Source organism: Pipistrellus kuhlii, unplaced genomic scaffold, assembly GCF_014108245.1.
Source record: "Pipistrellus kuhlii isolate mPipKuh1 unplaced genomic scaffold, mPipKuh1.p scaffold_m20_p_3, whole genome shotgun sequence".
In the NCBI taxonomy this organism is placed as follows: Eukaryota; Metazoa; Chordata; class Mammalia; order Chiroptera; family Vespertilionidae; genus Pipistrellus; species Pipistrellus kuhlii.
The window spans coordinates 80,084,747-80,112,287 of NW_023425529.1; the positions used below are offsets into that span (position 1 = coordinate 80,084,747).

Below are 27,541 nucleotides of genomic sequence, written 5' to 3' on the forward strand. Positions count from 1 at the left end.
GTTCCCTTTCTCCTGGCATGCTCCCTCAGCTGTCTGAACCAGCTTCAATCTGCTGACATCTTATCCCAGGTGGTCATCCTTCCTACTGTCTTTTATTATCATTTATCAAAGCACTTATAACCACCGGACATATGAGTCCAGAGATTCTTGACCCTGATTGGGATTCATGAGTGCACTTCAAGACGCCTATGAGCCTCCTGAAATGTTATTTAAAGTTTAGTGGATTAAGAAGAAACTCTGTAGCAGTGGTTTGTAATTTATTGTTAACTGTGGACTTCCTTAAGAATCTACATATGCCAAAACCGGTTTGGCTCAGCGGTAGAGCGTCCGTCTGCGAACTGAAAGGTCCCGGGTTCGATTCCGGTCAAGGGCATGTACGTTGGTTGTGGGCACATCCCCGATAGTGCAGGAGGCAGCTGGTCGATGTTTCTCTCATCGACAAAATCAGTAAAATATATTTAAAAAAGAAAAGAAAAAGAATCTACATAGTTTTAAAGTCTGAGAAGATTTCAGAAGATTAGACAAAACACTTGCAATTTTAAGTAGTTTATTCTGCTCAATTTTCAAGGTCTCTCAGTAGAAGACAGCAACCAGCAGCCTGTCCTGAGACATTTTCTTTGGGTTTTATCTATCATAAAACAAACAAGTTTAGCTTATGGTCAGAGGAGAGAGAGAGAGAGAGAGAGAGAGAGCGAGCGAGAGAGAGCGCGCTTAGCAAATAGTAAACTGTCAAACATGGTAGTTATTATAAGGGGAGGGACTAAAACATTAAAAAAAAGTTTAGGGGATCTTTCTACACTTGGTAATTCATGCTTTTTTGTTTTGTTTTGTTATTAGGAAGAAAAGTGTGCATACTGAGATGGGCAAAAGGCATGTAGTGAGTAGATTGGTTGTTCCCATCCCACCTCCACTGTTAAGCTGCAGCTACCAAACTGAATTAAAAGAGGAAACTCTTAGAGAAATTTTATCAGAGAAATTTACTAATGCTATACTGTCTTATATTTCTTGGCCTCATCCTATGTTCAGTCAGCACTTAAAGTTTGGCAATATTTGATTCTGGGGTCAATGTAAATATCAACATACTTTCCTGGTTCTGATAAATTGATAGACTCCTATTATCAGCAATCTCCTAACACCTGTGTAGTATTCCAGTTACATCTCCAGGTCAAACACTGCCCCATGTTTTTTTTAAATCCTCTCCTGAGGATATTTTTTGGTCATTGATTTTTAGAGAAAGGAAGGGAGAGAAACATCGACGTGATAGAGAAACAGCAATTGCTTGCCTCCCATACACACCGCACCCCAGGATCCAACCTGTGCAACCTAGGTATGTGCCCTAACCAGGAAACTGCAACCTTTTGGTGTCCGTGACCACACTCCAACCAACTGAGCCATCCAGCCAGGGCTGCCCAATGTTCTAAATAGTTTCAAGGTGACATAATATAGTTGAAAGAGCACTGACTTAAAATTTAAAATATTGTGTTATTTGTGGAAGTGGTGTTTTGGGGGTGTCTTAAGGAAAAGAATTTCCTAAGGTTCTCATGGGAAGATGGGATTTTGTGGAAAATTTTACTGATGACGTAAAATTAAGGAGGTTCCCTTCAAGGTCTCATCTCTATTCATCTCACCATGGAAGAAGTCCAATCCTGTCTTCAGTAAGGCCAGAATTGAGGCCACTGCCCAGAATTTCTGTTTCATATTAAAGTACAGTCCAATCTAGCATCCCAAGTATGGAGCCCACATGGCCCATGGCCATGGCTGCTTAAAGCCACATGGCTATGGAAAGAAAATGGGTGAGCTCACAGGAGAGATAATAGCTGAGTGCACAGGGGAGAGAGATCAGAGAGCAAAAGAGAACAAGAATACAAGCCAATAAGAGCAAGCAAGAGAGAAAAAACCGGGGTGGGGGGGTGGGGGGGTATTTTCCAAGATTTCATGTGCTTCTAATGGGATCTACATCCTAGCCAACCTGTTGTTCTCCAGGCTAGACTCACAGGAATTCACCTTCCCTATGAATGTCACCTGCACTTCACTCCACATTGGACCATCCCCCGCTTTGTTCAATCCCTTTCCCCAGTGATCTTCAGGGAATGGACTGGTGGTTCCTGAGGAAGCGGGAAGCTGTAGCTTCCTAGCGAAGCTGCCCAGATGACCATGTTTATAATGTTTGGCCTCCCTTTTGCTCTATTCCTATTATTAGTATCAATAACTAGTTAATTATAATTATAACAATTAGATCCCAGTTCTAGTTCTACCAGTTTTTAGTTGTGCCCTAAGCAAGCTTCTATACCTGTCTAACAAGGAAAATAACACCTGCACTATTACCTCAAAAGGTTATTGTGAGGATAAGATGACAATGGATGTGTAAGTGCTTTGTCACCTGCAAAGTGCTATATGCATTTACATGTAGTTTTATTCAAGTACCCCTGAAATATCAAAATTATAGAATGTCAGAGATGGAAGGTATTGTAGGAGATCAACATGCACTTGTTTATTTTAAAGATGAAGAAACTGAGACCTAATATAAAAGGTCATCAATAAATAACCTGCTACAGAAAACCTGTAATAAACCAGTCAGTCACTTTTGGATCTGTTAATGATTTTCATTCTTATCTTGTAACCTTGATCAGAGATTCTTTTTGCTTTATGAAAACTATGCACTAGTCCTAAATTTAATCATTAATTAAGAGTACTTAAGATTATAATTCCAAAGAGAATGTACTACTAATAAAGCCTAGAAATTGCTAATCAAATACCTTTTGGTCTGACTTATCCCACTTCAGGTGGAGGTGGGGGCATTGCAGAGGATGCATTAGTGCTATTGTATCTCTGACTATCTAAGACAAATTATTACCCAGAGATGGTCATTGTAGGAAAAATATCTCAAAATGTATTTCTTTTGTAAAAGGTAAGGTGTTTATAATGAAAAAGAGTCCAAGCTGCATCCCACAAAATGAAGTGATTCCATGTGCTTTGCATACAAAATTTAGTAACTACCCCCCCACAATCCTTTTAATTCTTATTGTCTGCATCTATCTGGATTTGTTAATACATGATACTTACTCTGTTGTTTTAAGTGGAATCCATTGGTAAAATTTTCCCCTCCCATATTTCTTACCTAAATTACATATTTATAAAAGTTTTTCTTTCCTAAATTATATATTTAAAGAAGAAAATTACTGAGAAAGTTAACCCAAACTAAACATCAGAGCTTTGGAGTGTATCTTCACCTCTCCCCCTGTCCTTTGATGACCACTGTTGCCATGGAGATAGTGATATCACCAGTTGTGATTCTGATGTCACTCACCAGTCCTAACAAGGAGGAGCTACATGGAAGGCTGGGGGAGGAAACAAGATCTTGAGCTGAGCAAGAACACCCCAGCATCTTCGTTGACTTTAAAAGTATATTCTGGGGTCTTCTGTGGTCACTATTCCAGTACTACAGAGGTAGGCAATCCCACTGGACTGATGAAACAGCCCATTTTCTGATCCTCTGTAGTTAAAAGGGAGAATTTAGTAATATGTGATGAGTCACTTTGCCCAGTCAACTTTAATTTTACCTGAATCTTCTGGAAATACGTGAGCCTCTAACTTGGCAGCATTGCAGCTAAACCTACTATCTTTGCTGTTGAAGTTTTCATTTTATTACAGATTGGCCAGACCTCTTTGCCCATCCTTTTGGGGTCAAAACTGGTTCTTACTCTCTGCCTCTTAATTTGACAATGATACTGGAAGCTTGACTCCCTGCTGACTTTTGCTCCTCTTGATGTCGCTGTCCAAAAGTTCTTCTTTTTCCCCGTGTTACAACTGCAAAACCAGACTTGTATAGCTCTGCATCCCAATTCTCATCCACTTTCATCCTCTCACTATTATTTCTGAAGTATTGGCTATACAACGGAACTGGGGAGAGATAGGATATATAGAAAGCTAACCATGTTGAGAATGTGCCTCTACTAATAGGCTACTACGGGAAGAAGTATTACTAAGGGGAAGTGAAAGTAGAGGAGATCCACAGGCAAGCTTAACAGTGAATAGTACCATTGAGAGAAAGATAAACACACACAGAAAGAGAGAGAGAGAGAGAGAGAGAGAGAGAAAGAGATAGATAGAGAGAGAGAGAGAGAGAGAGAGAGAGAGAGAGAGAGAATTTCCAATCCTTACTTAAACAAAATCAATTGAAACTGGTTTCATCAACAACCAAATTTTTTAGGTGTCTAACAATATGCCAAACACAGGGAATGGAAGAGAAAAAGATAATGGGTATAATAGAATACATTCTTTCTAAAACTAGTAATTAAACCTGATTAAATAAACTTCAAAACTTGATCAGATATGAATCCATTCTGCAAAAGCTTCAGTTATGCCACCTGTAATTTGAGCTTTTCTATGAATTTAGGAACCTCGAGTAAACAGGCACTCCTTGCTTATGATGAATACAGGAGAAAATGTCTTGAGATGAAGTTAAGGTCTGGGGCATAGCAACTATAACCATACCCCTGTGTTGCTTATGCCCTCCTTGACTGCATTCAGTGAATTGCACTCCTCAGTTCTTGAAGTAATAATCACACTGGTATTTTAAAGAACATTTAGGTCAGTTCTATGATTGGCTAGAGGATCCCTCTATTAGTCATAGAAAAATGTCACAGCTTCCAGGATGTTAACCTGCATAGCTGTAATATTTAGAGGAATATACCACTGGTTTAATATTCCCTTTCTAGGTCTCCATTTTCTCAATGAGGGGGTTAGAACAAAAGGCTTCTAAGGTTAATTTATCTTTACACTGTATATAGTTAGCTTATTTCCCCCCTCAAATTTAATATAACAAATCATCCTTTTTTATTTTCCACCCTAACTCAAGGGCACCAACTTTGTTAAGAAATGTATTAATCCATTTATGGCTTCATTAAACTCTTCAGATACCCCTCCCCCTCTTTTTAAAAAATATTTTATTGACTTTTTACTGAGAGGAAGGGAGACGATAGTTAGAAACATCGATGAGAGAGAAACATCAATCACCTGCCTTCTGCACACCTCCCCCTGGGATGTCCCCTCAACCAAAGTACATGCCCTTGACCTGAATAGAACCTGGGACCTTTCAGTACGCAGGCTGACGCTCTATCCACTGAGTCAAACCAGCTAGGCCTCCCCTCTTTTTTATTTCCTTATGAGAAATGTATACAGATTTAGAAGTCTGAATATCATTATCATAGAAAAGTGTTTAAGTATCTCTTTATGTATACTATTATCTAAGAGAATTGGGGGGAAGGGGTTAAAGTTTAAAACAAGCTTCATGGATACATATAAACATGTAGAAGACAGAAAAATAAAATAAAAACATTAGGACATAAATAAGTGGAAGTGTTTGCTCGATATATAGGTTTAGTAAGTGTACTTGTGAAAGGTGTACAAGAGCACTTCTGAGATGTTAATTTATTAGTATTATTGGAGTAGGACGGTGTGTTAATAATTAGTCTTTGGTTAAGTATACTCTATACATCTTAGATAAGTCTCCAGGGTAAAATTATCCACATAAGGAGTCAAGCTTCAAGAAAGCCTGAATGGCCCTAGCTGGTTTGGCTCGGTGGATAGAACATCGGCCTGCAGACTGAAGGGTCCTGGGTTTGATTCAGGTCAAGGGCATATACCTTGGTTGTGGGCACATCCCCAATTGGGGGTGTACATGAGGCAGCTGATAGATGTTTCTCTCTCATCAATGTTTCTAGCTCTCTATCTTTTTCCCTTTCTATAAAAAAAATTAATAAAACATTTTTTTAAAAAGCAAGAATGTATAGCTTACCACCATAGCAAACTCAAGCAAACTATTTTTGTTTTGTCCTCAGATTCTCCAATTTAAAGAAAAATTTAGCTACCTGGAATTAGAAATAGGCAGTATAAGCATTCTCTCAGCACTGACTTTAAGATACTAGCTACTATGAGGGATACCAAGATGGATAAGAAATTACATCTGGCCCAGCCAGTGTGGCTCAGTGGTTGAGCGTAGACTATGAACCACGAGGTCATGGTTCAATTCCCAGTCAGGGTATATGCCTGGATTGCAAGCTCAATCCCCAATGGGGGGCGTGTAGCCAATCAATGATTCTCTCTCATCATTGATGTTTTTCTCTCTCTCCCTTTCTCTCCAAAACCAATAAGAATATAAAAAAGAAATAGTATTTAAAAAAAGAAATGTATTTGCCTTCATGAATCTATCTAATAAAGGAAATAGAATATATATGAGCCATTAAAATGCTACAGAGAATATAAAGGGTTGAAACAAAATGGAACAATCACATTAAATTAAATATTTAGAAAATATTTCATGGATGGGTAAAATTATGAAGCAAGATGGAATTTAGAGGGATTTTTAGGAGGCTGGTGGATATTCCAAGATGAGAGCACAATGCCCTACTGTATTCTATTTAAATGTCTTAGTTGAGGTACTATATGGAAGATAATTGATCTGGAAGCTGGTTTTGACATTAATTATTAATTCCCTTTTATAATATGAGGGTGTGTATTTCTCTCAAACCCTCGAAGGAATACTTACAAAGTGTTTTTGAGATCTATGAATTCAGAGCACTTATTCTCCATTCTAGCTATTTATCTTCTGACTTCCTTTAGAGCAAATTTGAAATTTGGCTAAAAACTTTTTGTTTCCTCATTGTTAATAAGCCTATATTGAACAAAGAAAACAGTCATTTCAGAAATTATTGGCCAAGAGATGAAACCCTTTTTGTCACAAGGAAACCATCTGCTCCAAGAATAAAATCTGGATTTTAAATTTGAATGTCATCTTGTATTCATTGCTTCTGTACTACATGTGAAAAATAATAAGTCAAAATTATTATTTTGTAATAAAAGCAATATGGTTCATGTGTAAAATTAATCACTTTTGTGTTTTTTATTGTAGATTCCTTATATTAAATGGCAGGAGGGGTGGGTAAACTTAGGTATAGTGAAGACAACAACACATTAATCAAGAACTTTCTTCATATCTCAGAACCCATCCTCAGTAACAGTAAGTGGTCACATATTTTCCTCACTTTTTGTATTTAAATTATATTATTTTTAATTGTGGTATATAGCTTAAATAAATCTGTAACCTTGTTGTTTTTGTTGTTTCCTATGAGAAGTAACTCCCTAAACTGAAATAATAAACTGGAAGCTAAGAGACTTACATTTCAATAGTCCAGGACAGCCCATTTCCAAGTCTTCTCATTCATTGGCCAAGTAGTAGTATCATCCATTTCTTTCTTCATGGTAATGATTCAAACATAAGAATATTTATATCTAATATGAGCTGCTAAGAGACAATAAAGGGTTTATTTCATAGACATTAACAGCTTCCTTATTGGGATTATAAATAATATTAAAATAAGATAACAAAGAAGGTTAGACAATCTTAGAGAACATTTCTAAAGAAAAGAATAAATAATTATCTTTCTGGAGCTAGCCTGTCTGTCTCAGAGAGGAGCTCTCCAAATAAGCCCAAGCCCAGGAACTCCTAATTCTAGATGCATGTTAAAATCACCCATGGAGCTCTTAAGAAATTCAATGCCTAAGTTTCATCACCCTAAACCCACTGAAATAAGATTCTTGGGGGAAGAGGGGTGATGGTACCTCAGATTCAGTATTTTTTTAAACAATTTTCTGGGTGATTCTAATAAGAGTGGAGAACTCATTGCTTACCCAAAGCATCTTATTACAGCGTCAGGAAGCGTAAAAGAAAGTTTCCCTAGCTCAATGACCCGAGTCAGTGATTGAGGTGTTAAAAGGGATACAAATCATGTGGGAGCAAAGAACAAATGAAATTGCACCATGAAAAATTGGCAATGTTAAAATATGTACACAGATAATAATTTAATAAATAAAAAAAATTTAAAAAGAAAGAAAAAAAAGAAAAATTGGATAAGCTTTTGAACTTTATTATAATAGAATTTTAAAGCAGTATATTTTTTTAGAATCAAAATATCAATATCCTATATATGTATGTTTCATACAAATGTTTGAAAACATTTTTGGTGGGAAAATTGGCTGTCTTTTTCAATGTTGCTTATTGACAAATATAGGTCTAAGCAAAGTTTCTAATGAAAAAAGGGAAATTTCATTGTAGAAGCCTGGCAGTGGAAGTTTGGCATGGAAAAGGGGGGAAAGAGAAGCTTCTAATGCTTGTAGATTATCAGTGGGCAAAGATCATTATAATTAGCCATGTTCCCGAGGACTAGCAAGTAAAATGTTGTGGAAAATGGATGAGAATAAGGCCAAAGGAGTATTTGGAATAGGGGCTATGAAGCTCATTTATGAGGTAAGATGATAAAAACAGTAAGGATTAGCAATTCTTTCAAGAAAAATGGCGACAAACAGAAATAGTAATAGCTAGAAGGGGAGACTTGGGGTGGAAGAAGACAACTAGAGGAAGAGGGTTATGAAAGATCGGCATCTGCAGGGTATTACTCCTCCTCCATCGACAAAGGCCCATTGGGTGCATATATCTGTCTTCTGGCATTTAGCAGTTTGGCTGAACCAGGGAGTTAGAATTCCTCCAGGATCTTTAGCTAATTGGAGGAGGAAAAACCACTAGACTTACTGCTAATAAAAGTAAGCTGGTGGTCTGGAAATTAATTAAAAATGAACTGTGAGCCCAACCAGTATGTCTCAGTGGTTGAGCATCAATGTATGAACTAGGAGGTTACAGTTCGATTCCTGCTTAGGGCACATGCCTGGGTTTCAGGCTCAATCCCTAGTATAGGGTGTGCAGGAGACAGCTAATCAATGATTCTCTGTCATCATTGATGTTTCCATCTCTCTCTCCCTTCTCTAAAATTAATAAAAATATATGTATTTTTAAATGAACTGTGTATCACTTTTTATCTAGTGTTGATGGGGCAAGAACAGGTAGGGAGGAGTAAATTAATTTTATTTTATCATGTTGAATTTTGAGTGTTTACTGAAAATCCAAGATGTGGAAGAGCTGTCAAGCAAGGACACAAAAAGCAGGACATGACTGTTTAAGTTCTTTGATGAACACATTTGTATTAGGCACCTCTAGTAGAGACCAGGCACTGGCGTTAGCACAGATACATGTGTTTGAGAAATCTTCCTGCATTTGAGAGCTGAAGTTATCCAGCGGTAGGTGAATTTAAAGTAGCTCTTGGCACAGGTTACTATTGAAAGCATTGTTCCTGTTTTCCACACCTCAACCATTTACCTTATTTCTCCCTACTTTCATATAAGTTAACTTTCTGATACTCTTTTTTTTTTCTTTCAATTTTCAGATGTCAGAGAGGGTTGACTGGTTACAAAGCCAAAATGGGGTGTGCAAAGTTGATGTCTTTCAACCTGGGGACAGCCAATCCCAGGACTGGAAAATTGTAAGTGGTCAACCTCCTTACAAACATATACTGGGTTCAGGGTATGTGGAGTGCCATTAAGAGTAGCCCTATTGTCTCCACCACAACCACCACCCACCTCTCAGTTTTGAAAACTGATTTCTTGAGAAAAAATGAACTTCTTTAGAACAAAACATTCCCATCTATAATTTTTGGGAAACGTTCCTTTAATATGATATTTAGTAGGAGAAATATTACAGCTGTAAAACTTTGTTCATAGAAAGTATTTTCTGAAATGTAGGCTGCCTCAAAATTGTCAGAACTATAAACTTTCACCTAAGTAATATTGTCATTCTGCCTTCATCATTCAACCAACATTTATTAAATACTTAATATCAAGCACTATAAGTCAGAGTTGATTCAGAAGAGGGAACCACACCAGTAGTTTCATGTTAAAATACTGTTTATTAGAGGTAGTTAATCAAGTTAATTACTAAAGCTGTAAAGAAGAGACTCAATGCAAATAAGCAGCTACCCTTAGGCTGAGAGATTAACGATGAAGAAATCAAAGAATTCACAAAAATTCCTCTTTCTTAATCAAGGCTACTTAAGATCGCTTTGGAGAAAGTGTGGTTGTCATGGGATCACACAGCCTGCCTAAGAGACAAAACAGTTTACGTATCTATAAAAGACATTAAGACATCCTAAATAATAAAGAGATAATGTGCAAATTAACCCTCGCACCCTCACAAGATGGCTGCCTACAATAGGCTGCATGGGGACCAGACCAGCAGGGTGGGGAGGGGGGTGGCAACCAGGCTGGCAGAGGGGGGCAGTTAGAGGTGACCAGGCAGGCAGGTAGGTGAGCAATTAGGAGCCAGTGGTCCAGGATTGTGAGAGGTATGTCTGACTGCCCGTTGGGCCTAACCCGGGGTCTCAGATTGGAGAGAGTGCAGGCTGGGCTGAGGGGGGAACCCCCCTATGCACAAATTTTGTGCATTGGGCCTCTAGTATAGATAATAAATATCCAGTTACTATAGAGTAAGTGCCAACCAAATCTGTTTCTACCAGATCTTTTATTTATCTTTGTCCTTTCATTTAGAAAAGCAAAAGACAGATGAGTTTCAATATTAAACAAATGAACAGAAATGTTTTCATTGAGAAACATTCTGGAAAATGCAAATGAAGAACAAAACAATTTCAGTTTACATAGACATAATTAATTTGGGAAAATAAAAAATAAATGTAAAAATATAAATATAATTTAAAAGCTCTAAATAACTGGCAGATACTAATGATAAGAAATCTATGATAATTTTCCAAATGGACTTTCTGGACAGTAATTGCTATAGCTATTTAAAAAACAGATAATGTCAAAGTAGGAGGAACTGGAGAGCATTATACTAAGTGAAATAAGCCAGTCAGAGAAAGATAAATATCACTTGATTTCATTCATTTATGAAATATAATGAACAACATAAACGGATGAACAAAAACAGATCCAGACAGAAAAGCATCAATCAGACCGTCAAACCTCAGAGGAAAGGTAGAAGAAGGTGGGGGTGAGGGGGAGAGATCAACCAAAGGACTTGTATGAATGCACATAAGCCTAACCAATGGACACAGACATCAGGGGGGTGAGGGCATGAGTGGGGAGTAGGAGGTGAGGGGGCAATGGGGCAAAAAGGACACATATGCAATACCTTAATCCAGGGGTGTCGAACTCAATCAGAGAAGGGGCCAAAATCTAAAATCCAGCCTAAATCGCGGGCCAAATGGTTTACTGAACAGTCATAAACTGTCATTGTGATGGAAACGCAGCGGAGTGCAGTGATGACAGCGCGGTGCGGGCCACATTGCAAGGCCTGGCGGGACGGATTTGGCCCACGGGCCTTGTGTTTGACACATGTGCCTTAATCAATAAAGAAAAAAACATATGCTTAACTGAGCTAGAGTTGAAGGAGAATAGAATGGAAAGTTTATAGATATTGACTTAAAACTAAGCTCCTGCCCTGGCCTAGTGGCTCAGTTGATGGGAACATTGTTCTATACACTAAAAAGTTGTGGGTTTGATTCCCAGTCAGGGCATAAACCTAGACTATGGGTTTGATCCTGGTTGAGGCGCATATGGGAGGCAACTGAATGTTGTTTCTCTCTGTCTCTTTCTCTCCCCTTTCCTTCCTAAAATGAATAAAAACATGCCCTCAGGTGATGATTGAAAAACATAAAACTAAGCTCTTAAAGCAAAAGATGGCTGAGGAGAGAAAATTAAACCCCTTAATCCCTTTCATATTCTTTGTAAAGACATGAAAATTTCCCCTAGCTTTAAGAAAGACTCAAAATAATTTGATATCCACTTCCCCTGAGAGGTTCATTTATGATTGCATAAAAATAAAAAGAATTAAAGGTTGCAAGAAGTCTAAGGGGTTAAGAAGAAAAAGAAATGTGATTGGCCTTTCAATCAAACCCACAACTTTGATCACTGTGACTTAATCAAGAATTTTTGCAAAATTCTTCTGGGTCAAAAGGAATAATGAACATAGGGTACACACATTTTAGGTTTATAATACATCTACGCTAATAAAAGAGAAACATGCAAATTGACTATCCCTCTGCTACGCCCATCAGCCAACAGGAGTGAATATGCAAATTAACTCAACAAAGATGGCTGCGGCCATGGAGCTGGAGTGTACAGGAAGCTTAGGTTGCCCCCAGCAACGGTGGAAGCCAAGCTTTCTGCCCAAACTGGCTGCCACTGAAGGAGTGGCTGAGGGCTGGGTTGCCAGAGGCAACCCAGGCTTCCAGCCTGCCCTGGCCTCTGCTTAAGGAGTGACTGGGGGACTGGGTCACCAGGGGTGTGGCCAGCCTGAAAACTGTCCTTAGCCCCTCAACCAGGCTGGCCATGTCCCCATGGGGTGAGGGTCCCCCTGGAGGGCTTGGCCAGCCTTCAAACAGCCCTCAGGCCTTTATTCAGGCTGGCCACATCCCCCCAGAGGGAACCCTCACCTCCTGGGGGTATGGCCAGCCTGCAAACCACCACAGGCCCCTCGCCTTAATACCAGTCCAGTGTTTTAAGTTACATAAAAATGTTGGAAATGCCCTGGCTGGTTTTGCTCAGTGGATAGAGCATGGGCCTACAAACTGAAGGGTCTGAGGTTTGATTCCAGTCAAAAGCATATGCCTGGGTAGCAGGGTCAATTCCTAGTAGGTGTACAGGAGGCAGCCAATCAATGGTTCTCATATAACACATCCCTAGCCATACTGTCTGTCAGAATTTCTCTTTCCACCCAGAGTTCTACTTTTCCATACATGCAAGAATTCAGGTTCCATTCCCTAGTGCTTATATGGCTGGTTAACTATGTCTCACTGCAATGCCCTTAAGATCAAGCTTATTGGCTTCTATCTTCTCTTAACTCTTTAGAAGTTTAATTTTTATTTGAAATGTTTAAGTGGTATTAGCTAGCTTATAGACAGCACATTAAGTGTACAAGTTATTTTGTGCATATTATCTTATTTAACCTCATTTAATTCTAATCACAATCATGAAAATTTTTTTAAATAACTATTACCATGTAAATAGCAATTTCACTTCTGAATATATATCTAAAGGAAACAAAACCATTATCTAGAAGAGATACCTGCATACCTATGTTTTTGCAGCATTATTTACAGTAGACAAAACATGGAAGCAGCTTAAGTGTCCATCAGTGGATGCATGGATAAAGAAAATGTGATAAAATGGTATATTTTTTAGCAATAAAAAAGAAGAAAATTTTGCCATTTGCAACAGTATGGATGAACTTTGAGGGCATTATGCTAAGTGAACTAACTCAGAGAGGGAAAGAAAAATCCCATAGGATCTTATATGTAGAATCTAAAGAAAAAAGAAAGAACTCACAGATACAAAACCAATTCATGGTTGCCAGGGCTGGGGATAGGGTGACAAAATGGGTGAAGGTGGTTAAAAGATACAAATTTCCAATTATAAAATAAGTAAGTCGTGGGATAGAATGTACAGCATGGTGATGATAATTAATAATATTGCATTGTATATTTGAAACTCACTAATAGAGTAGATCTTAAAATTTCTCATCATAATAAAAAGTAATTTGAACTATGTGGGGTGATAGATATTAACTAGATTTATTAGTGATCATTTTTAAATATATATAAACATTGAATCATTATGTTGTACACCTGAAACTATTATAGTTTATATGTCAATTATATCTCAGTTAAAAATAATAAACTTGAAGCCATATGTCAAAAGTAAAAACAGAAACACAAAACTCATCCATCCAGAAATCAAAGGGCTCCTCTCCTTCCAAATGGCAAAAAATTATTAATAGATTTTAAGACAGGCAATAAATGCTAGCAAACAGATTTTCTGTTGTGTATTACCTAACAGAGAATAGAGCTCTATAAACCATAATTCATCAAAGAATCACCAAGTAGCGAGACAATAAAACCAATTTCTTTATCATTACTGCTACTATTTAACAAAAGTGAAAATCAAAAGCAAAATTAGTTGAAAAGAAAGTTAAAACTAGAAAAACAGAATATCCACATAGTTCCATTACCACTTGTCATTTATCTCTGCCGGCCAAGAAGCACCTGGTACACTACTCTCATGATAACATTTATGTCTGTTAGGTGAGCATGTCAGACATCTTGGCAAATATTTCCAAAACTGTTAAAATGTCATTTTCAGAGAAAGGTGAAATAATGACTCTCAGAAATATATAAAAAGCAAACTCATGTTAAATATTTTTTTAACTTATTAACCAAGAACTGGTGTGGTTCCGAGGACAATCTAAGAGAAAAAAAGACATATTTGTAGATTAGGAATATTGAAGTGAATGTGCAAATAGAAGCACCTTTTCTACAATGTATCCTTCCATGGCCAAAATTATTGTGTGTATAAACAACAATTATATCTCATTGCTATCAGTTGTCTACACTTTACAGAATTATAAAATAGCTCTAAGAGAATTAGAATCAGAAAATGTGGAATGATATGCTATAAATTATGCAGTTTTCCACTGAAGCATTTCCCTACAGTGCCCATTGTTAATATCAGGATAATCAATTAGGAAGACTGAGCCAAGCACTGTGGCCAACAGGCAGCTCAAACTAGTCCTACAGAGGACTGGTACAACTGCTTTCCTCTTCTTCCCAAGTCATCAAAATACAGCTGTGGGTAGAGAGCACCAATTTTAGAGTAGGATCTGGATTTGAATACTAACCCTCATCATGTAGTAGCTGTGAGATACTAGTGAATTTATTTGACTTTCTTATGCCTCAGTTTTCTTACCTGTGAAACTGGATGAGTAATATCTACTTTACAGGATGTGTATGAGGATAAAATTAAATAATGTATTTGCACATTACCTGGCAAACACAGTATTTAACAAATAGTAGCTAGAAACTATATGACACTTGATAATTGAAGTACCAAATTAATCTTTAAAGATGGGCACTACTTGTTATTCCAGAAGCTATAACTCCAATAATTACAATGATTCTTTACATTGGATAGTGAATAGGGCAATTTTACATACATTCTTATTTTAGCTTGTGTTCAAGTGAAGATTATAAATTACAAAATATAAACATATATGTATATGTGCTTATCATAGCTAGTGTCCACCAAAGAATCTGTATTCCCTTAAAACTAATAAATTGTCCACAGATATTAACTCCTCAATTATAAATCAGATTTTTAACTTAAAGTGATATTAAATAGTGCTTTTGAAGCCATTTAACATATCCAGATTATATTGTGAGGCTGACAAAGTGATTATGCACAATTATTCTTGAATTTTATAATTTTTTGAAAACTACATTTTGTAATAAGAGACCTAAAATAAAAACAGATTAACCATAGGAAATAGCAATTAATATTAATACAAGAAAAATCTTATTTAGTTGAAATGCTAATTCAGCTGTGAATGTGATAACTGTCATATCTTAAGGATACATGTTGTTAGATGCAATATAGTGTAATGGCTGAGAGCGTGTGCTCTGGAGTCAGACTGCCCGGGTGGGAATTCTTGTTCCATCAATGATTAGCTATATAATCTCAGGTAAGTAGCTAAATCTCTCAGTTCTCCAATTTTCTTCTCTGTAAATTATTCTATATAATAAAAGTGTAATATGCTATTTAGACTGGGCATCCTTCCAAATGAAATCTGGATGAAATGGGCTATGAGGGAAGCTTGAGTCCAAGGTGCCAGAGGGAAGCCGGTGCTGGCAGCCAGGGGAAGGAAGGTCTACTCTTGCACTAATTTCATGCACCAGACCTCTAGTGCATAATAAGAGAGCTAACATTTAAGTTTACTATGAGAGTAATATTAAATGAGATAATAGTCAAAATAGTTGAAACAGTGCCTGATAAATAGTAAGCACTTAATAAATATTGGTTACTTTTATTGTGATCACAGAGGAGTTCAGGCTTGAGCATTTTTGTAACTGATCTTTGAGTTGTCCTGAATATTCCCTATGTTTACTTTGTTGTAGTCGGATGAATACTTGTCTGTTTTTAAGGAAGTCTCAAATGATCCTGTCAGAGTGCTCAGCTGGCTCCGCAAAGACCTGGAAAAAACTACAGCAGGGTTCCAAAGTGTTAGGTTCAAGCCTGGAGAACCTGATGGGGAAATGATCAACTCAGGAGATGCACAGAAGGGTTTCACTGTGGACTACTATAATACCACCAACAAGGACAATCCAGGGAGATTTCATTTTGAGATGACTCACAAAGAAAACCCTCTCCCAGGTTCCGGTGTCCAAGATGATAATGCAAATACAGTGGATGAAGTTTCCTTCTATGCTAACCGCCTCACAAATTTAGTCATAGCCATGGCCCGCAAGGAGATCAATGAAAAGATCGATGGCTCTGAGAACAAATGTGTCCATCAGTCAGTGTACATGGGGGATGAACCCCCCCCTGCCAAAAGCCTGAGTAAGGTGGCATCAGAGCTGGTGAATGAGACTGTCTCTGAATGTTCCAAGAATACTACCTCAGATAAGGTTCCTGGCTCTGGTGACAGAGTCTTAGGATCATTGCCGAGTCACGCAAATATGAGATACAACAAGACCACTTTTAAGATCAATGAATGCAAGGGTCCAGATGGCAAGCCTAGTTCTAAGAAGTCTTTCTTCTATAAAGAAGTGTTTGAATCTCATAATGCAGGTGATTCCAAAGAAGGTGCAAGGTCCTTACCTGGGGAGAGAAAGATGTACAGAGGGCAAGAAAGGCCTGATGATTTTACAACTTCTGTTAGTCAGAAGATCATGACCTATGCTAACAGTGTGGTGTCTGATATGATGGTCTCCATAATGAAGACTCTGAAAATCCAAGTGAAGGACACAACCATTGCCACCATCCTGCTGAAGAAGGTACTACTTGGGCATGCAAAAGAGGTGGTCTCAGATCTCATTGACTCCCTCATGAAGAATCTCCACAACGTCACAGGGACCCTCATGACTGATACAGACTTTGTCTCAGCTGTGAAAAGAAGTCTCTTCTTTCATGGAAGTCAGAAGGCCTCAGATATTATGGATGCTATGCTGTGGAAGCTATATAGTGTGATGTTTGCCAAGAAACCTCCTGAGAATATAAAGAAAACCAAGTCTGAGAGTTATTCCCTTGTCTCCATGAAAGGAATGGGTGGTCCTAGAAGCCAAAAGGTAAATTTTGCAACAATGAAATCTGAAGGAAAATTGAGGGAAAGAACGGTCTCTCCTCCATGCAAACCAGAGAAGACTTGTGTTGAAACTTTGGGTGAACACATTATCAAAGAAGGCCTGAGTTTATGGCATAAAACTCAGAATAAAGAAGGGAAAGCTCCAGATTTTCAGTGTGCAACAACTCCCAACAGCCAGTATGACCCTCCTCCAGACTTTCCGCTGGAATGTCCTCTGGATCCTTGCAATTTCATCCTGCCTATGCAACACCTAGAGAACCCTGATAATTTGTGTGATTCAGACTCCTGGGCCAAGGACCTGCTTGTATCTGCATTACTTCTGATTCAATACCACCTGGCCCAGGGAGGAAGCATGGATGCACAGAGCTTCCTTGAAGCTGCTGGTAGAACCAACTTTCCTACCAACAAGGCCCCTGTAGTTTGTGCTGAGACCAACGTTAAGTCTTCACATATGGAAGGTAACCAAGAAGAAACAGAGAAGAAGGATCTAATGAGTGTTTTCTTCAATTTTATCAGGAATTTACTTGGTGAGACCATTTTCAAGAATGACGATAGCTCTGAACCCAACATGCCAGAACCAATTAAGGAAGATCTATGTGAAAGACCTGTACCCCCTTGTCCCATCAAAGTGAGTGAAGGTGATGAGGCTGGTGGTACTCTTGCTGGGCTGGCCAAGATGGTCACTAGCCACATGAATGGGCAGATGATAGAACATCTGATGGACTCAGTGATGAAGTTGTGTCTCATTATTGCCAAGTCCTGCGACTCTCCCTTGGCCGAGCTGGGAGATGATAAATCTGGGGATGCCAGCAGACCAACTTCAGCCTTCCCAGATAGTTTCTATGAGTGCTTACCAGTCAAGGGCACAGGGACAGCAGAGGCTGTCCTGCAGAATGCCTATCAAGCTATCCATAATGAATTGAGAGGTGTATCAGGACAGCTCCCTGAAGGATGTGCATCAACCAAAGTGGTTGTCAGTAATCAGAACCTAATTGATACAGTTCAGAACAAGCAACTCCAAGCTGTACTTCAATGGGTAGCTGCCTCTGAGCTCAATGTCCCTATTTTGTACTTTGCTGGTGATGATGAAGGAATCCAAGAGAAGGTAAGGAAGAAGAGTCAAAGGAATTTGGAAATATTTATTAATGGTTTGTTGGGGGTTTAAGTTATGTTTTCTTTCTAAATGGGAAGATAGCCATGAGAATAACAGGGACAGTAAGAAGATCATGCCTCTTGGCAGAATTAATGGATAAAGTAAAATTATATTTTTCCCAATAAGAGTTACTTTAAAGGTGGAAGAAGGATGTATATGATAAATCAAATCTGATTCTTTTTTTCTGCGTATATTGGTGGGATTGCATAGATGAGGAACCCCAAGAGACTTGGTAAAAAAACAAAAAACTCAGATTAAGGTCAGGGCTTCAGGCTGAATTTTGGATAGGACAGCATTGCCCAAAGAATGAGAAGGGACTGCTGGGAAGTACTCTAGGGATGTGTTAAGAGGGGGCAGGTGGCATAAAGGATATAGATTGATAAGCTTTTCAAAACTTTCATTCTTTTAGCTGGTTGCCTAGGAGATATTGGGGATTTGAAGTGATTCTATAAATAACATCCCTCTTTTCCTCGCCCTAAGTTCTGAATCAGTTGAAAATAAGACTTAAAGAATAAGGCAAATGGGTCCAGCCGATGTGACTTCGATTCCTGGTCAGGGCACATGCCCACCTTGTAAGTTCAATCCCCAGTAGGGGGCCTGTAGAGGCAGTCAATCTATATTTCTCTTTCCTCTTTCTAAAATCAATAAATCTATTAAAAAAAAAGAATAAGGCAAATGGGAAATCAACTTATTGTTATTACTGATAAAGATAAGGCCTTGGAACTGTTCACTGAAGTGAGATTTTGAGTCTGGAAAGCATGAACACTTTTGCAAGTTGCTACCTCATACTATGGTAGAGGAATTAAGAAATAGAGACTATCCTCACCAGACACACACACCATTTTAGGGCTTTTGATTATTGTGTCTCAATCGATAAAAGTGGACAATGGCGATTAACAATTAAATAGTAAGGGGTGGCACAAGAGGCTAGGATTATTTATTAAAATAATTCATACTCATAGAAACCAGAGGATGTGTAGGAATAGGCTTTGTCTGTTTCATAAGTGGCATTAGAAACCCTTGCAACTGGGTTACTTGGTTTATCTGATGACTGGGAAGACAGGATTTGATAGCATCCAGATTAGGCTACACTAAACCTAAACAAGAAAATACCTGATCTGTAGAAGGCTACTCAAAATGTAGCCTATTTGTACCAACAACATTGGTATCAGCTGGGAGCTTGTTAGAAGTTTAAAATTCAGGTTCCACTTCTGCCCTACTGAATCAGAGACTTTTTTTTTTTTTTTTTTTTTTAGCAATTTAGCAAAATCACCAGGTGATTTTGTGTACATTTGAGTTTTCCAATCCTACAAATATCCCTAAGAGTTCTTAGCAAACTGTAAAGTGTCTCTGTCGCTACCATTTTACAAGTATGTAAAACATAGCCATTTACAGAGGGGGGGGGCTATATTGATGGGAAAATATAAAAAGAAGCATAGTTCTCATGTGTACAATGTGTGAAACAAGCTTTTGTTTTATTGCCGTCTCTTAAGTCAAGCCATTGTATATAAAATACATTCTGGTTTTTAGATTACTTTGAATTAGAATGTCTGTATCATACTTATCTAAAATGGACACAGTAGACTTGTAGTCCTTCCCTTGTACACACACACAAGCACACAGTACCCATACATCTTTGCCCATTTATAAAGATAAAGACAGTCATCTATTTTATTAATGGAAAAGAATGGAAAGGACATCCAAATTTCAACTAATGAGGAAATTTTCGTTGAATATTAGTATATTTTTAAGAACAATTGAATGAAGTATACATCAAAGAAACTTCCCAAAAGATGATTTGAAATTTTTTGGGAGATTTAATTAATGTATACAAATGTTCTCATGCTGACTTGAACCCAGTAACACTGGGATGCCCATGAGCCCACTTTAAATAAAATTTTATCCATTTTTTAATACGTAATGTGTGCATAGTTCAAAATCCAAATGCACAAGAAAGAATAATTTTTTTTAATCATTCTTATCTCCCATTCTGTTGCTCTCTCTGGAGAAAACCATTGTGATCAATTTCTTGCTTATCCTTTTAGAAATACATGTGCATACACAAGTAACTACTTGTATGTATGCATCTTATTTTAAGTCCAAATGGTAATAAGATATATATATATAGGATATCCTAAAAATGTATACACTCTTTACAGCTGTTAGCTCAGTTGATGTTTCTTTCTTTTTATATTTAACCCATTGAAATTAATAACTATTCAATGTGTATATACATTTTGGGGGGACATCCTATATATTCTGTTCTGCAACATATAGAGCTGCCATATTCTTTTTAATGGCTGCATATTACTTCATTGTATGAAGGCGCTGTATTTAACCACTCTCCCATGTATGGACATTTCAGCTGCCAATATTTTGCTACTATATGCAATGCCATGCGCACAGAATTCAAGTGTATCTAAATATGTTAAATACTTAGAAAAGGCTTAAACATCACCATAAATGTTTATTTGAATATATATTTTTTCTATTTGTATATTTGAAATACGTTTTCAAACTGCCTTCCATAGAGCTTACACCAAATTTGCATATCTACTAAAATAATACAAACGTGCATATTTTCCACAACAGTGAGTGACAAACTTTTGATCTTTGCCAAGTGTTACCTTCCTCTGTATTTGGCTTATTAGGAATGAGGGTGAATATCTTTTTAATGTTAGAGCCCTGTGAATTCCCTTTTCGTGGATGAATTGGTTGTTTATACCTTCGGCCCATTTTTCTACTGGGTTGTTGGTCCTTTTCATGTTGATCAGTGGGAGTTTTATGTATAAGGAAATTAGCCTTTGTGATATTAAATAGTTTTTAATCATTTGCCTTTTGGTGTTTTTGCCACATAGAATTTTTAAAATGTTTACATAGTCAAATCTAAGACACTTTTTTTCTTTTATTTTTCCTGATATATACAACATTTTATGCATACTTAGAAAGGCATTTTTTTACTCCAAGATATTAACAACACTTTCCCATGTTTTCTTCCAATGCTATTAAAAAAGTTAACATTTGATCCATTTTTATTTTTATATAAAATATGAGGTAGGAATGCAATCTCTTATTTTTTTCCATATGGATTCCTACCTTTGGTTCTTTTCTGAACTTTCTTTTCTGTTTCATTGAATTGTGTAACTATTTACTATTTTAATACTATTTAAATTATCATGCTGTTTTAATTACTGTCATACTATAATTTTTATTTATTTATTTTAAATATATATATATATATTTTTTTTTCAGAGAGAGGAAGAAATAGGGATAGAGAGTTAGAAACATCGATGAGAAACATAGATCAGCTGCCACCTACACACCCCCTACTGGGGATGTGTCTGCAACCAAAGTATCTACTTGCCCTTGACCAGAATTGAACCTGGGACCCTTGAGTCCACAGGCCAATGATCTATCCACTGAGCCAAACTGGTTAGGGCTCATCCTATAATTTTTAAAATATCTGATAGGACTAGACTCCTTATTTTTCTATTTCAGAATTTTCTAGGCTATTTTTCTCAATTTGTACCACCAGCCTCAGGTAACCATTAACTGGATTTCTATCATAGATTTACCTTTTCAAATTTTTAAACAATGGAGCTATAAAATATATAGCCTTTTACATCTGGCTATTCACACTTAGCATACTGTTTTTGAGGTTTATCCATGTTGTTGTATATATCAGTGGTTCATTCCTTTGTATTGCTGAATAGTGTTTCATTATGTGGATAAACTACATTATTCATTCACCAGTTAAGGCACTTTTGGCTTGTTTCCACTTTTTTGCTATCATGAATAATGTTAATATGGACATTCATATACAAGTTTTTTGTGTATAAACATTTTCTTTTCTCATGGGCAACAAAGAGTTGAACTGCTGCACTATATGGTAAGTATGTCTTTAAAAACTGCCAAACTGTTTTTCAAAATGATTGTACCATTTTACATTCTTACCAACAATTTAGTTTCTCCACATCCTCATCAACACTATTTATTATAACTCTGACAGTGGTATCTATAGTGGATTTAATTTGAGCATTTTTTATGTGCTTATTAACTCTTCATATATATTTTTTGTTGAACAATTTATGCAAATCTTTTGCCCATATTTTGACTGTGTTGTTTTCTTCTTGTTATAAAGTTATAAGAATTCTTTATATATTCTGGATAAAGGTTCTTTATCAAATATATGACTTGCAAATATTTTCTATCAGTTTGTGGTTTATTTTTAATGGAGTCTTTTGAAGAGCAAAAGTTTTAATGATAAAATCTAATTTATCACTTTTGCTTTTATTGCTTGTGTTTTGATCTTGTATCTAATCTTTGCATAACCCAGTAGTTGGTTCTCCACTGGAGGTGGTTTTGCCCCCAAGGGACATTTGGTAATGTCTGGAGCTATTTGCTGTTGTCACAACTAGCAGCAGGATTGCTACTAGAGTGTACTGGGTAGAGGCCAAGGATGCTGCTAAGCATTTCACAATGCAGAGGACAATTTCACAACAAAGAATAATCTGGCCCATAATGTTAATCTGGCCCATAATGTCAGTATTGCCAGATTGAGAAACATTGACATAACACAAGGTTATGAAGATTTTCTTCTTTAACTTCAAAATATTTGATAATTTCAACTCATACATAGGTATGTGATCCATTTTGAGTTCATTTTATATATGATGTGAAGTGGGGGTCTGATTCATTATTTTGCCTGTGGATATGCAGTTTTCTCAAGACCATTTGTTGAAAATATAAATGGATATCTGGCCTTTTGAATTATTTTTTCCCTTTATAAAAATTAATTGATATTAAATGTTCAGGTTCAAGCTTTTTTTTTTTTTTTTTTTTTTTAATAGGTGTTTTCATGGTACATCTTTTCCCATAGTTTTACTTTTAACGTAACCTATATCATTTAAACATTTGAAATGAGTTTTTTGTAGGTAGCATATAGTTGGGTCATATATATGTATATATATGTTGATTTCAGAGAGGAAAGAAGAGGGAGAGAGAGGCAGAAACATCAGTGAAAAGAAAGAAACATTGATCAGCTGCCTCCTTCATACCCCACCCGGGGGATTGAGCCCACAACCCAGTCATGTGCCTAGATGGGAATTGAGCCGTGACATCCTGGTTCATAGATCAAAGCTCAACCACTGAGCCACACCTGCCAGGCAGGTCATATATATTTTTTATTCTGACAATTGATGTGTTTAGACTTTTACATTTGGTCTAATCATTAATATGTTTGGATTTAGGTCTACTATTTTAATATTAGTTATATTTTTTTCTTTCTATTTTTCTTCTTGTTGCCTTCTTTTGAATTATTTAAACATTTTTTAATATTCCATTTTAATTTATTTTGTTTTTTTACTATTATCTCTTTGTGTATTTTTTTAGTGTGTTTTTTTTTTCCTTTCTTTCTAGGAATTAGAATATATATAACTTTTAAGTCTAGGTAGAATAGTTCACTTCAACTGGAATGTAGACATCTTACCATTTAGGCCCCTTTACACTTTCCTTATATTTAGTTATTTCAAGTACTTATTCTATGTAGACTTAAAAGCTTTCATACAATGTTATATTTATTTTCAACCATAAAAGTATTTTATAAAACTGACATTTTTATTATTTCTGTTGCTCATTTATTCTCACTATTCCCAATTTCCTTCTAATATTACTATCCTTTTGTCTTAAGAAATAGAACATATTATCTGACAGTGAATTCTGTTTTCTTTAATATGAAATTTTTAAAAAAATTATTTATTGTTGAAAGTATGTCTCCCTTTTCTCCCATTAACCTCTCCCCACCCACTCCCTAAAATTTTCCTTATTTGACCTTTATTCCTGAAGTATATTTTTACTGGATGTAGAATTCTGGTTTGACAGTTCTTTTCATTTAGTGCTTTACTATGCCATATCCTCTGGTGTCTATGGTTTAGGATAAATGTTATCACTCAAATTGTTGTTCCCCTATATAATTTGTCTATGGTTAATTTGATTTTTTTATTCTTTGGTTTTAAGCAATCTGATTATGACAAGTCTTAAGGTGAATTTCTTTAAGCTTATCTTATTTTAGGTTTTCTTAGCTTCTTAAATTTGTTACATCCTGTGGCACAAATTGGGGAAGTTTTCATCCATTCAATATTTTTCTATACCACACTTGTACTTCTCTTCTAGGTTTTTCATGACATAGGTGTAAAAAATTTTGTATTGTCTTACAGGCCCTGAAGGTCTGTTTATTTTCTTAATCTTTTTTAAAGTTTAATCAATCCTGTTTTTTTCAGTGTGGCTAATTTGCCTTGTTCTATCTTCAAGTTTATTGATTTTCCTCTCTTTATTCCCATCCAATAAGTTTTCATGTTGAATTTTTTGCTTTACTTCTAAAATTTCCATTTGGTTCTTCTTTATATCTTCTTTATGCCAAGACTTTTTGTGTTTCCATTTGTGTCAACAGTATTTGTAAGTAGTTTCTCACATGGAAATTTTCCCTTCTGAAAGAGCTCCTGATATTGGCCTGTTTACTTGCTCTTTGACTTTTCATCAGAGTCAGGTGCATAATATACAAAATAAAAATTAGGTTACTTTAGTGTTTTGTTTTTTTGTTTTGTTTTGTTTTTGCTGCTATGATTTCAGGTGAATGGCAATCTACTATGTTTATATTAGAATAGTTGCTTTGGATATTTTTTTTTTCTGATTTTATACTTGAAAACTAAGCATTGTTTAAGAAACCTGGGTATAAATTTTGCCCTTGCTAATTTCTAGCACTGTATTGCTGACAAGTCTTCACCTCTCTGGGAAACATTTTCATGAAGGTTGAATAGATCTTTGAACTGCATTTCTTCTAACCAACAGTTGAGAGGTTTTTCATCTGTGGGGCATGGGACAGCATCCACATTGTCCTTTAATTTGTTTCTTTCCTGCCCTTGTTAGTCTTGGGACAATGATGGGGACTGCTTGATGATATTATGTGAACATAAAAACACTGGAATTCTTAGAAAGCAAGAATACCGATGACCAAACAGCCACTGGAAGCAGGAAGATTTTATTCTAGAGGGAAATCATATTTTCCATATCATGGACAGGTGGATGTTAATATCTCGTTTTTAAATTAAAGGTGATATAACCAACTTTCTTTTATTAATAGCCAGCAAACTTTACAATTAAGAAAATCTCAACATCTACTTTGAATCCCTTCTGCTGAATTTTTTCCAAGTCTACCCGACCTCTTTGTTCTAGCTTTGGCAGAACCTTTCTGGCCTATTCTGGGATGTTCTGCCCTAGACTACCATTTTCTTTCCTTCCCACAGCTACTTCAGCTCTCAGCTGCTGCTGTGGACAAAGGACGCAGCGTAGGGGAGGTTCTGCAGTCAGTGCTGCGCTATGAGAAGGAGCGACAGCTGGATGAGGCAGTGGGAAACGTTACACGGCTGCAGCTGCTGGACTGGCTGATGGTGAACTTGTGATGGGAGCCCAACCACTGCTTTCCCTTTTCCAGCAGTGGGCCCAGCCTTGCCCCCTCTCTTCATTTTCACTTCCACAGCTCCCCTCTCTATATCCTCACAGAGCCCTAACATTATCTTCATCCCACTCACATTAAAGACATGTCATCTTATGCTAGTCACTGGATTTTGCAGATTTTCCTGTCCATGCGAGCAAGGACATAAAATAAAACAAAATTACAATTAAAGGGCTCCTATGTATGGTTTCTTTGGGATCCAATGTGCTGCAACCTTTTGCAGTGGCTGAAGAAGGGGCCACGGACAAATGAAAATGCTATACAAGAAATACGAATTTAGAAGGCATTGGGGGGCAGGGGTGTCTTTCTGATGAAGAGAACACTGAAACTCTGGCAGGTCCACTTTTCAGTTTTAGATACATATCTTGCCCTCAGTAAAGCACGGTAAACAGGTAGCAGGCAGACCATCCAAAGGTCAGTAAAAATCAGTAAAGCCCTGACCGGTTTGGCTCAAGGGTCCCAGGTTCGATTCCAGTCAAGGGCATGTACCTTGGTTGCTGATACATCCCGAGTAGGGGGTGTACAAGAGGCAGCTGTTTGATGTTTCTCATGGATGTTCTAACTCTCTATCCCTCTCCCTTCCTCTCTGTAAAAAACACACACAATATATTAAAAAAAAAAAAAAAAAAAAAAAAAAAAAGATCAGTAAAGATTTACTTTGAGGCTATCAGGTCAGGAAATTGCTTCAAGCCATCACTGTCAAAACATGGAACAATTGGTGCATAGCTTTAGCCCTGCACCAGCCTTCTGTGTTCCTTGATGCACTGTCATGACAGTATTGACAATGGATGGCTTCCCACACCAATTCGGCAATAAGGAATTATTTTTTCTCAGGAATGAAAAAATAATCAGATGGATAGCAGAAGAAAATATATCTCCCATTCTGTCACAATTTGCAGCTCTCCTTCTTTAAAGTGTTCCCTAAATATAGGAAGAATTTATCAACTCATTTCAGTCTTCTATAACCATGCAAATTGAAAAATATTTTTAATATCCAAACTAAATCATTCTAATTATAGTATCAAGACTTAGGCTTCAAGGACAAAACTGTCCACCTCAACTTTATCCATGGTTGAAGATAGGCCCAAAAGACTCAAGATTTCTTGCTAGTTCTGTACCTTCCTGGTTCTAGTACATGGGACAAGTTACCTCTCCCATGATACTGCTCTGACTTAAGGTCCACATCACTCCATTTAAAAAGCATTTAAAAAGCATTTCTGATCCTTATCCTGACCTTTCTATGCAATTTTATATTATTGATCCTTTCTTCTAGAAACTTTCTCCTTTGGTTTCTAATTTTCCTTTCTGTTTGGGACTCAACTTTGTCAACCACTTGCATATTTATCTTTCTTAGGACTCTCTTGACCCTCTGCTATTTTCACTCTGTATTATCTTTCCTGCCTGATTTTATGCAAACCCATAGCTTCAGTTTTCTGGTGTTTCTCTTCATACAATATTACACAATGATTAAAATGAAAACTACAAAGCCAGGTATATTTTTATGTTTATGACATCATGATCTTGAGTTTCTTGTAAAATTTTATCGGTACTAAAATTACAACATACAGAGATTGTATATGCATTAGCTAAGGACTAGAAAGGCAAAAAATTGAACTTAGAGTGATGAGTGTGATGGGTGGATGAGCACATCCTGCTATTGTGGTCCTAGAGAAGCATCAGACTTGGTGCTATCACTCTCACCAGCATCTCAGTATGAGGCTTGTGACCCATCTGGCCAATCAAGGATCCCAGTATCTCAGACATAGTGATTGGTTTAAGACCAGTCATTTCTAAAACTTTCCTGGCAGCCATGAAGACTGCATATCTGATTGGATGATAGTGA

At 36.9% G+C, this 27,541-nt stretch overlaps 1 protein-coding gene across 2 annotated transcripts; it reads left to right on the top strand.

Moving 5' to 3' along the window:
- The first annotated feature begins 494 nt into the window (after nt 1–494).
- Nucleotides 495–25,872, top strand: AKAP3 (A-kinase anchoring protein 3). 2 transcript variants are annotated; one of them, XM_036458183.2, is made up of 5 exons: nt 495–877; nt 6,911–7,018; nt 9,276–9,371; nt 15,849–18,140; nt 25,490–25,872. In XM_036458183.2, exons 3-5 carry the CDS (start codon nt 9,276–9,278, stop codon nt 25,643–25,645), a joined length of 2,544 nt encoding a protein of 847 aa, XP_036314076.1. In that variant the 5' UTR covers nt 495–877; nt 6,911–7,018; the 3' UTR covers nt 25,646–25,872. The 2 variants fall into 2 exon arrangements, with proteins under 2 accessions (XP_036314076.1, XP_045444302.1); XM_045588346.1 differs by having other exon boundaries at nt 15,876–18,140.
- Nucleotides 25,873–27,541: the final 1,669 nt, after the last annotated feature.

What these genes read in the sequence shown, in the direction of transcription:
- AKAP3 (XM_036458183.2), top strand. Translation starts at nt 9,276, where the DNA reads ATGTCAGAGAGGGTTGACTGGTTACAAAGCCAAAATGGGGTGTGCAAA. An exon ending in AATCCCAGGACTGGAAAATT is followed by an intron (nt 9,372 to 15,848) that starts GTAAGTGGTCAA and finishes ACTTTGTTGTAG; the next exon opens with TCGGATGAATACTTGTCTGT. An exon ending in ATGAAGGAATCCAAGAGAAG is followed by an intron (nt 18,141 to 25,489) that starts GTAAGGAAGAAG and finishes TCCTTCCCACAG; the next exon opens with CTACTTCAGCTCTCAGCTGC.